Source organism: Ascidiella aspersa, chromosome 6, assembly GCF_963924565.1.
Source record: "Ascidiella aspersa chromosome 6, kaAscAspe10.2, whole genome shotgun sequence".
Lineage (NCBI taxonomy): Eukaryota > Metazoa > Chordata > Ascidiacea > Phlebobranchia > Ascidiidae > Ascidiella > Ascidiella aspersa.
In genome coordinates, this window is record NC_139452.1 from 9545293 (window position 1) to 9556589 (window position 11297).

The window sequence follows — 11297 nt, forward strand, 5'->3', positions numbered from 1 at the left end:
GTAGATATGGCTTCTAAAGTATATTTCAGAACATGATATCATAATGGAGCCTACAGCGTATTAATCTAACACTTACAAAGGTTAAGGTCGCTCAATAAAAGAAACTTAGAGAATGAAATAAATCTAAATTATTATGACTTTTTTTCTTTATTATACAAACGGCCATTTTGACCGCTCGCGGTAATTCTAGGTGTGTTCAACGGGCGGTACTTCTAGTGTTAAAAACGATTTTTGTTGGCAGTAAACATAATTTATTACAAACACAGCATGACTATAATCAAAACATAACAAACAAAATCCTTTTTATTTCAGATGAAGCTTAGTGTTGTAAAATTTGTTTATTTTATTTTCAACTTTATAACATGTTATAGTTTAACTGAATATAAAGATATGTTAATTTTTTTTGTTTGAAATGTTAAATTGATCTATTTTTACCATACATATTTAAACAAACATAATCTGGAAGCCTATAACCTTTGACATTTCAAATCCTAAAACACAAATTAAACAACTGCGTTCTACAAACTAGCCTACAGATTACAAGCTAAAGAATACTAAAAAACTGGGAAAATAGTTAGGCCAAATGTTTGGCAGAATAAGGTATGACGTAATGCTTACTGCGGCTATTTATTTGGGTTAGTTTAGGGTACGGGCTAGCGGCTAGCGTTTGGGTTGGCATTATTACATATTTTTTCTTCTAGGACCTAGGTCAATAGATGCCCAAAATACATGAAATATTTTTATCGTTGCAAATTGCTACATTAAGATTTACGTCATATATTATCCTGCCTTGAACTTAATATTTGGTCAAAGGTTTTCCACAAAAAATGTCTGTAAGGCTGGAAGACCTAGTGAAGCGCGTCCAAAACGTCGATGAACCGAAGAGACGGAAAGTATAGAGGGGTAACTATTTTTTTCTCATATTAAAAGCGATGTTGTACAAAATGTAAAAACACTCAACAGTATAATGTTATAATATCAGAAGTAATTGTATGTTGTCGTAATTGCTGGGATTGTTTTGTATTGTGAATAAACAATGGCAATTGGCTCTAAGCTTTCTTGATTTTTTGGGGGGCTTGCGTGTCATTTTTTATAAGGTCGTGCCTCATGTTGGTCACCCCTGGTATAACCTTATTACTAGAGGGGACTGTAGCCCAAAAAATGCAAAAAGAACAGGCCCGCTATGCACAGGAGTTAAAGACGTGACTGCTGTTATAAAATTTTTTCGTAAAAATGGGTTAACTTGGTAATTAAAGAAATTTGTTATGGTGTTTTTTGTCAATGCACGAGTTAAACCAGATTATTACTCAAAGCGATATCATTTTAAAGCTTTTGATATTGTTTAGTGAAATAGTTTGTTTCTTTTCATTTATTTATCTTACTAAATAATCTGTTTATAACAGTCTCTAGGCCTACAAAAGGCAAATATTTTAAAATCGCCTCAACAGTGATTAGTTAACATGAGAAGTGTTTTTACTGTCATCATTTAGTATTATAGTTGCCCTTACTACGAACAAAATGCTGGTAAGAAAACCCTTCGTATCAAGCTACATTCCTTCCTCCCTGCTATGGACACCACACAATAAGAGTACGTCCCTCGGGCGCCAAGTCACCGATTTGAGGCATATAGTTTGTATTTTTGACCAACTGTTTTGCGCGGGAGGGACACAAAGCACACGATCACAAAACAGATAAATTAAACAGAACTACGACATTATCGTTTAATCTTGGAAGGCGTCGTACACGAGTTGCGAGTCCAGGGCCGAACTGGTGCTGCTGTATGCTCCAGCCTTTAGTTGCGTAACTGCTGGGCACAAGTCTTGCGAGCACCACCTATAGGCAAATTAAAAAAACAATATGCAAATAAAAAAGGTATAAATCAGGCTAGTTTCTATATTCGATTAACGAGTAGCGCATAGGTTAACCACAGCTTAACAAACAAGCATTCATATAATGACATAAACCAATTAATATTATTAACATTTTCGGCAATGTTAAATAATGGAATCTATAACAATTTTCAATTCACGTTAAACATAATTTTGTAAAAAAATTGGTTTACAACAGATACAAATGACAGCTTACTAAGTAGGGTGTTTCTTATTACTAGCATGGGCGTTTAGGAAATAAAACTAGCTTTAAATCACAACCAGGTTGTGGCCTAAAGGTTGACTTTTCCCTTTGTAAAAGTGCAGCCAAGAGATATACCTACCTAAGAAAGCCGTGTCTACTCGTTTTTTGTTTAAGGCGAATGAATATGTAAGGACGTCGGGTAACAGTACGTTTTTAGATTATGCGCAAAACTATTGGCTGCGCTAGGAAAAAAAACGCGATATTGCATTCGTCACGGTATATCGTGAAAGTATAGTTTTAATGTCCGATCTCGCACCGCAGACCCGCAAAAAAGTTAAGTTTAACAACTTACGTCACGGCCGCGTGCACGTCACTGGGCGTCGCCTCCCGCCAGGTGGCGTGCTCGAGCAGGAGGGCGGCGGCAAAAATTCGCGCGATGCTGTAAGAGAAATCTCGCGCCGCAAGGAACATAGTGTCGGGTCCCATCGTAGAAGTCTGCGATAAATGTGAAGGCTTTAAGACTATACCCGGTTCGAAGTGAAATAGTAGCTTTACGATTCTATTCTATAATTCAACAAAAAATAACTTCTCATCTTGACTAAATTCCAAAACCTCTAATAAACTACGAAACTCGGTTTGATGTCCACAAACGCTAATAATGTTGCTACATAAATAAAACAAATTGTAAGTCACTTTTTGATCGCGGTATTTAGTTTTCTAAAAAGTTTACCAAATGCATTTCACATCAGAAAGGCAATAAAATGCCAAAATGTAGATGAACGTTTCCAATCATTGATTAGCTCCAGATGGGTTAACGTGTTTGCGATGTGTAGATTGCAGTCGTATATAAAGCGAGCACTTTCTCGAATGAAAGGTAGCGTTTAACGTCAACTATCAATATAGAATAACAGCATTCATTATGCGTATCGTACCTGGCTAATGAAAGCGCGGAGGTCGCCGGTTGCTATGTGAACTTTAGCGGTGGCGCCCCTGAGCTCCTTCCGGCCTGTGTCGCTCACTGTTGCTAGGCGACTGTTGATGCTGGTGAAGAACGAGTTCAAAACCTGTAATCAACATTTTAATAGGATAGTTGTTATTATGACTATAATGACCGGTTCGCGTTGAAAAAGTTTGTACCTTGAGGATAATGTTGATATGATTGTGCGCCCCACATAAGTGGGAGATTTTGACCAAACACTATTTTAAACAGAGCTTGACATTTTTTTTTTCAACATATGTAGTTTCGATTTTCAGAATTTCTAAAGTATGACCCAAACCAAAAAAATGAAAAAAACGATACCGCTTTAATTGTACTTAAAATACAAAACACACTTACAATATGTGATACTTAAAAAGGATGAAAAACAATTATGGCACGCAAATTCAAAAAAGTTGTTTTGAGGTATGGTTGTTAAAACTATTCTGCAAGTTAACAACACACAAGCGTTTTAAAATGTTTGTACTCGATTTGACGTTAATTATCGTATGTGTATTCAGATTAGTTTGTTCTGCCCCATTATCAATAATAATGAAGACCATTTAACTTGCTATCACATTTCTATTTTCTATAAAAACGGTAACATCTACTCTCGTTTATAACTCAACAACAAAGCACCTGTCCCCTTGACTTGGCGATGGCCCGGAGTGTGTCCAGCGAGAGGACGTTGGTGGTTCCCTCCCAGATGCTGAGCACCTGAGCATCCCGGAGGAAGGTCGGGAGTCCCGTGTCCTCCAGGTATCCGGCTCCTCCAAAGCTCTCCAGACCCTCGGATGCCATGGCAACGGCCTGGAAACGCAAAGAAGAAGAACAACAACAATGATTATCAATCAGTATTCTTTTTTTTAATTTATATTTTGCCTATACCTGCATCGCCAGTTCCTTATTCAAATAGAATGAATAAGGAACTGAAGATGCCGGTATAGGCGAAATATATATTCCTTTCTGTTTTTTTTTTAACTTTGGGTTTTATTAGATAGAAATCGCTCTTCTGGTGTAAACGAAGTATAAACCGACGTTTCGGCGATTTCTATCTATTGATATGTTGCCTGGTGGAGCTAATTCCATTTTGGGATTTATTGTTTAATAATGTGTCAGCGAAACAATGATCGAAGAAACCTGCTGCCAATGGTATTGGATCAAATAAAGATACGCCTTTTTTATTTGCTAAAAGTGATGTCTTTAAATGTGAATATTGTAAACTTAATTTTACCGTTGGCCCTGAATAATATTTAGATAAAAAATCATAAACGGGAAGCCTTTAGGATAAACCCTAAACAAGTTTCTGTTATAAAAACTATCCGTAGCTTGAAACGAGCAAATCCAAAAAAAAATAGCCAAAACACTGGCTTTTTAACATTTTGCGCTCTGTTTTTGTAGTCACAAAACCATTTTTACTTCATGGTTAAAAAGCGAACTCTACGCTATATGATATAAGATAAAATGCAACCGCAAAATTTTGACAAAACACTTTTTGTCAATATGTGCCGTTTAGTCAACAATAACAACCGTGTGGTATATTTTATGGGTGAATGCCAGGAGGATTAAAGGTTTCGGAGTAATTTATACCTTTAGGATAAGTATGTGAATTTTCATAAAACATTAGACTAACCATGGCAAATTATTACTTAATGCTTAAAATATTGCAAAATGGTGAAATTGTAACCCTACAACGGGCACAAAAGCCCCAATGCTTAATTTTTACTCTTGCGCAAAACAAAAACACGGACAAAAACTTAAAATCAAAGCCCTGACCTGTTTAGCTGTGTAAAGTTTGCAGATGGGCGTCATAAGTCGTAAAAGGTCGTTGGTCTCATCCGACGCGCCGTCCGGCGACGCTTCACTGATTCCGAGAAGTCGAACGACCTCGAAAACCATCAGAAAAGCAGCACGACTTTCGACGTCGATGCTGTAAAAAGAAAAGAGGCATAAAACTTTGTGCGGCACGTCTATGATCAAACCTTACGTTTTACAATACCAAATCAGCAATGCGCCAATCAGATTTTATATAGTTTGTACTACTAAGTGGTGATAGTCTGCTTTTTAACCAAAACTTTCTTAAAAAATTACAAGGAAACTATATAAAAGCATAAATTCCGTGTCAAGTAAGCAAATTTTACGTTACTTTGTGAATTGCTGCAGCGATACTTTGTGCAACGGTACAAATTTAGTATCTTTAAGGGGGCTTATAGCACAGGACCGCTGGTAAAACGAAGGCGGTAATAAGAAAGAATTAAGACTTGATCAGTCTAATTTTAACAATACTTAAAATAGGTAACACGTTGATTGTGGGAGAGGCATTCCAGCATTTCTGGCGTTAAAAAATGTACTTTTGACGGCCGCTCCAAATTCAAAAAGGTATTTAACACTGCTAAAATTTCCACACAACCTTCAGAACAGAAATCCGACGCAATAGCAAGCAAAACTACGGCCCAAAACGAGGAACAACAGCAGCACTCAGACTCACCGCGCCAGCGTCTGCACGTGCAGCGGATGATCCTTGAGGTAGGACCCGAAAGCCTTCCGCTTCGTGGCGTAGTCCCTGGAGAGCAGGAGCAGGCGGCGCATGTTGGCGGCCGACCAGACCGAGTTGTGGATTCGCGTTAAGGTCAGCATGCCTGAGATCTGCTTGACACCGGCCGACGACTGCCCGATCTGGTAGGATAGAGCGAATACACTTTTATAGGATTTGGCTTTGGGGTTTTTGTTTTGTGAGAGGATCTTTTCGCGTTTTGGGCATTTGACACTATGCAGGAGGTAATATTCTCCAGAGATACTGGAACCTAGTTTAAAGTATTGCACATTTACGTTAAGTAGCCTTATTTCAATCATGGGTTTAGGCCTTTGCGAGAGTCCTAAATATGCTTTGGGGCATAATAGTTGGAGGTTTTAACTAGACGTAGTAAGAATATCAAAGCCCATACAGTTGCATTTTGAACGTTTCGAATATCTCTTTTTTAATATCAACGCTATACCTACTTCTGTATGGGCTCTCAATTGTTACTACGTCATAAATATATATTTCAGTATTATTTTTATCTGGTTAAAAAACGGAAATTAAATCATGTTTAGCGACTATAGGGTCGTCAAAGTTGGCAAGCGGGTCTGCAGTACCCGGTTCCAAACATGCAAATATGTATTCAGGGTCGACACAAAATGGTCGTCCAGTCGGCAAAACAGGTCCCAATCCCAGGTGTAAAACACTATCCCCGAACGCACACAAATAAAATCCAACTCCTAACTTACAAGGTGCGCCTTTGTGCCTTGTAGCAGCAATTCTCCGGTTGGAAGCTGCCGGGTTCCCAACTTGTCCTTAAGCCGTTGCACCTGGAGCCCGTTGAGCCCCGACGCCGGGTCACGGCAGCTGGGGTCGCGCGTCTCCAGGTAGAAGAGGGAAAGTCCCTTGGACCCCGGCGGGACGTTGCCCCTGGCAACGAAAGGTTGTCAATTGTTTAAAGACATGTTAAATCAGTGTTTCTGTTCAGACCGTTAAAAGTCTTGATTTTTTTGAAAACGTTAACATCTCGATTTTCAGTTGGGCGCCAAATCTTTGTTTTTGCGAATTTGACAATTTCCTTCGGTGGAAGTGCTTATATGTTGCCTGTGTAAGTCTATAGACGAAACGACATCAGAATTCGGCCAGCAACAAAAAAGTTATTTTTTTGCAGGTTTTGCAAAAAAATAACTTTTTGTTTCTGGCCGAATTTTGATGTTGAACGAATTTTTTTTTTCTGGCCGAATTTTGATGGTTAAGAATCTTAACCTCTAGATCGCGACCCGAGATTTGCTCACCGTTTGATTTGGTTAGGCCGCCTACTGCAGTAGTGCACATGGTTAGATGGATTGAATTTGGTTGTGAGCAAGATTTCTCAATAATTTGAAAAAAAAAATGTCATGGTGTTTATTCACTTTAAGCTTACAAAAAGTTCAGTGGAGAGAATCGAGTCGCCAAAGTGTCACTTTTCAATATACGGCCGAGATGTTGGGTCGACCAAAAAAAGGCTGAGAAACACTACGCAAGTAAAGATAACTTAATGCAATGATTTTCAACCTTTAACACCGTTCGCACTTTTGTATTTCGCAAAATTTTCATCCGCGCGAAACAAGAATTAGTAAGTTTGCAACCTTTAATTTTCCCTATTTGTGAAATAACAATGAAAGGATTTGTGTATCAAAACCGTGAAGCATAGCTTGAACTGCAATAAACCACATGGAGACTATAATACTGTACCTGTAACGAATAAGTGGGCCCACCAGCTTATTAGATTATTGTATTAAAAAAACAATAAACAGTTTTACGACAGTTTTTAAGTTATTGAAACAACCTAAATAAAAACTGTTATTAATTACTTATACTTTCTGTTTGTAAAAAAAATATCAAAACCCAACATGGCTTACATAACATAAGAGTAACGACGTTAAAAACAACTGCCAGTCAAACTTACTGTTCGTCGACAATCCGGGCCAGTGTTAGGGCCATGTCGGCGTCGGTAGCCGACGTGAACCACTTGTATCCGTGCAAAGCGTAGCTGCCGTCGTCTTGTAAGTACGCCAGGGTGTCGGTGCCATTCGCTGAGAAAGGCATCAGGGAAATATTAATTTTGTGATCAAGAAATACAGTAGTTGTTGGTTAGGTGCACACAACAATGAGCACCCAGTGGATTTTAAGTTAACTTGGATTAAACTTTTATGTCGTTCCTATTTGTTCCTGGCGCGTTCTTGCTAAAATTTCGGGTTTAGGTCAAAGTTTGTTTACTCTAAATTGGTTTAAGTTCTGACATGTTACAGCTTTAGGTATGGGAAAAAAATAAATCCCTCTTGAAAAATGGCATGTTTTATTATTATGGATTACAAGATTGTCAAAAGCTAGGGCTTTATTTGCATACTTTTTGCTGTACATACACGAAGGAGAAGGCATATTAGGCCTTGTGTCAATATTTGTTAAAACTTGGTTTAACATGTTAATCTTTAATAATACGTGTGTAGAAAAAGTTTACACATCAGTAAATTAAACCGTGTTCAGCGGGCCACAGATAAAATAGGCGTGGGTTAATACCACCCTGTTATAGACCGTAAAAAACGAAAGAGTTCAAAGAAAAGAAAATTCATTCCTGCTGTACAGTTCGAGCTGGTCACGTGTTAACAAGTCACCTGTCCAAACATTAGTTTCTTGGCGTCGCCCAAAAACATTTCGGTGCCAGCGGACGACCATGCTTTAAATACCCAGGGGCGGCCAACCGTTTAGAAATAAAAAGTCAGGTTTCTTACTTGATTAACCGCAAAGAGACACATAGACAGAAAAAAAACGGTTTCTTACACACATACATTTGCTCACCTGGATTTAATTAAATTGCGAAACACTAACAGTAATGCGTCGGCTACAGTTAGGTATTTTTCTTACAGTACATGACTTTTCCAATAAATGCCATCGCGGTTTTTAAGTTTCTAAAATCTGTTGACTTGACTCCACAAAATGGGAAATTATCTGATAAGGGTTGGATCTAGCAATTTTGTTTGATGGACATGGTAAAAACGTGATGCCGAAATAAAGTCTCGTGCGCAAATATGCAATGAAAATATGCAAGGGAAATAAACATAAAAACATTCAAGGAAGAAGCGAACAAAAGACGCAAAGAGACGCAAGGCGCATTTATGGCGAAGATTTCCTAACGGAGCAAGACATATCGAACAGCTAATCGATTTTTTGCACGTAGGTAGTTCAAATCGCCAAACAATTTAGCACACGGAAATCGACACTGGACATTCTAAAAAGTTCAAACACAACATGAACGTAAACGCCCCCCTAAAAATGGGCAAAGAGCCGCGGTTTGGCCACACCTGCAATAGCACTTGATCCAGCAAGGAAGGCATAAGAAAGACGCAAAAGTTAGTCGCCTAGCGAATCTCTAATTTTTGGTATGGCAAATATTCTGAAAAGGAGAACAACATACCTACATCGGACCCTCCAGCCTTCTCTGTCATCCATTGACCCGAAGTCCAAAACTCACGAGGATCTTTACTGGTAAGGCGTCTGAATAAGAAATCTTTCGTTTGCAAAAAAACTACTTTTTTATGCAGGCTTTCTCTAAGAGAAACTTACGGAGTTTAAGCCCGTTACCGCGACTTATTTAACCACTTAGCCAAGGTAGATGACATGTGTTGTAATTACTTCAGTCAATGATTGTTTTCAAATGACTTGAATTGACTTGACTTAAGTCTTTTAGTCAAATGACTTCGGCCAAAACGAAGTATTTTCTTATTATTTTTTTTTATGTTATATTTTTTTTCACGTTTTTTTATTTTTTAGTTCAGGAGTTGTTTATAACCGTAGGAGTTATTCTAAAGAAAAATTCTAATAGTTCAACATTTTATTTTTATGACAAGGACATGACTTCAGGTTGACTTGCTCTATGACTTGGGACTTGTTATTTATTCTGTGTTATTTATTCAAAAAGACTTGACTTGGACTTAAGAGAAAAAACACAACTTTATTTTACAAGTGACTTTTTTCACTTGTGTATTAACCTGGACCATGTTAAAAAAATGAAGAAAAAATAAAACAGCACAGCTTCAAGATAAATAGAGAGTAATACTAAAAATAGATTTTTTTTTCATATGGATTTTAGTTACAAACAACTTACATACCGAAGAGCTGTATCCATCATTTCTTTGTTATTCGAGCATCCACTGGAAAGATCGCTCTCTATGACTTTAGCAGCGCCATCCACCATGGCAAGTGGACAAGTGTACATTCCTGAAGATGGGGCAAATATGTACAACTTGGCCATCTGAAAGATCCGACTATGTGAAACAAAAAGAAAATTTATTAGGCACCCAATTACTTGTTGTTAGTTAGGCCATATTTTTAAACATAAAAAACGACAGTTTCGACATAAAAAGTAAAACTTGGCAAATTGTAACCTTAAAATTTTTTATGACAAATGTAGCAGGGTTTAATTTGAAAGATTTACTAAAATTTTGCATTTTAATTTTAGATGAATTTAAATTATAACAATAAACTATTTAATAAACAATTTAAAATTTTCAAATAGAACACCTTGTAACTGTTTTTATGACAAACATGAATTTTTACATAGTTTTAATTACAATAAATCGTCACACACAAAAAGATTATTACATTATTTCATTGCATAAAATTTGTGTTTTTTTAATTTATTAATCCAGAAAGGATCAGTATTTGAATGTGCAAAACGAAGCCTAAAAAACTTAACAACAAAACTAAACCACAAAAACTGCACCTGAACTCGCTGTACGTCCTGTCATATCCATGTGCAATAATACCCTCAGTGGCTGCTATCGACTTCATGTTGTCCCACTCTTCACAAGTGTCGACCCTGTCGATTCTGTGACCCCAGGCATCAAATTGGGTGAGGGTTGGGGGCTTTGTCTCACAAAGTCTGCCCATGTCATCAATGTTGCTCACAATATCATCTCCGAAACGGCAAAGGTCATTTTCGATTTCTTCAAGAAACTGAATGCACAGGGGAAAGTAGATTAATGTGACTATATTAATTACAACAAAAGTTTTAACTTTAATTTTGAACTCCACTTTCTTAACTGATTAGTAAGTCAATCCAACACATGTAGCACATAATAGAGCACACAGCTAAACATCTACTAAGCAATGGCAAACAATTACAATTTTTGTCACAACAGTTTATCAAACCTAGTAGTTGTAAGTACTCCAATTTAAAATAAATGCTTAAACCAGACATACAAACCTTTTGAGGTATGTGACGTCTCAAATAGGCTATAAGGATTGCATCGCTTTTGTAGGGGTTTTGAAGCTGTGGCCTATCTTGGTTGAAAGGGCCACATTTAGAATGCTGATAATTCTGACTGTGGCCTACATTGTTCGCACCTGGTAAAACAAATTGTTCACACCTGTTTAATATTGTTAAAATGAAGTTGCAAACGGGAATTTGACCCCAACAAACCGATCATTAATTTGAAAAAATTACAAATATTTATTTTAATGACAAAGGCCTGTTTAATTTTATTACAAATTGAAATATGTAACATATTACAGCACAAACCTGAGTTAGAAACATCTTTATTTTGTGTCTCTGCATGATCTCCTAACCTATTTTCGTGCAATGAAAAGCACCGGAATGAAATCTGCCGAGCATTTCGAAATATCAACAGGCTCATTGCCCAAACATTAGTTTACAACCATAGGAAATATTCACTATCTAATATAACTGAC

The 11297-nt window shown here is 37.3% G+C and overlaps 1 protein-coding gene across 1 annotated transcript; it reads right to left on the reverse strand.

Annotated features, from left to right (window-relative positions):
• Nucleotides 1–1624: 1624 nt before the first annotated feature.
• On the reverse strand, nt 1625–11275 carry LOC146139574 (acyl-CoA dehydrogenase family member 11-like). Its single transcript, XM_083391273.1, has 13 exons — nt 11128–11275; nt 10813–10952; nt 10330–10562; nt 9716–9871; nt 9022–9101; nt 7516–7642; nt 6317–6497; nt 5538–5725; nt 4826–4979; nt 3689–3859; nt 3006–3137; nt 2426–2568; nt 1625–1833 (listed from the first exon to the last, which is right to left on the reverse strand). Exons 1-13 carry the CDS (start codon nt 11240–11242, stop codon nt 1722–1724), a joined length of 1932 nt encoding a protein of 643 aa, XP_083247399.1. The 5' UTR covers nt 11243–11275; the 3' UTR covers nt 1625–1721.
• Nucleotides 11276–11297: the final 22 nt, after the last annotated feature.

Coding starts and splice junctions, on each gene's coding strand:
- LOC146139574 (XM_083391273.1), bottom strand. CDS start 11,242: ATGAGCCTGTTGATATTTCGAAATGCTCGGCAGATTTCATTCCGGTGC. Junction 3,860..4,825: donor AACTTTACACAGCTAAACAG/GTCAGGGCTTTG, acceptor TTGCGTTTCCAG/GCCGTTGCCATGGCATCCGA. Junction 1,834..2,425: donor GACGTGCACGCGGCCGTGAC/GTAAGTTGTTAA, acceptor ATTTGCCTATAG/GTGGTGCTCGCAAGACTTGT.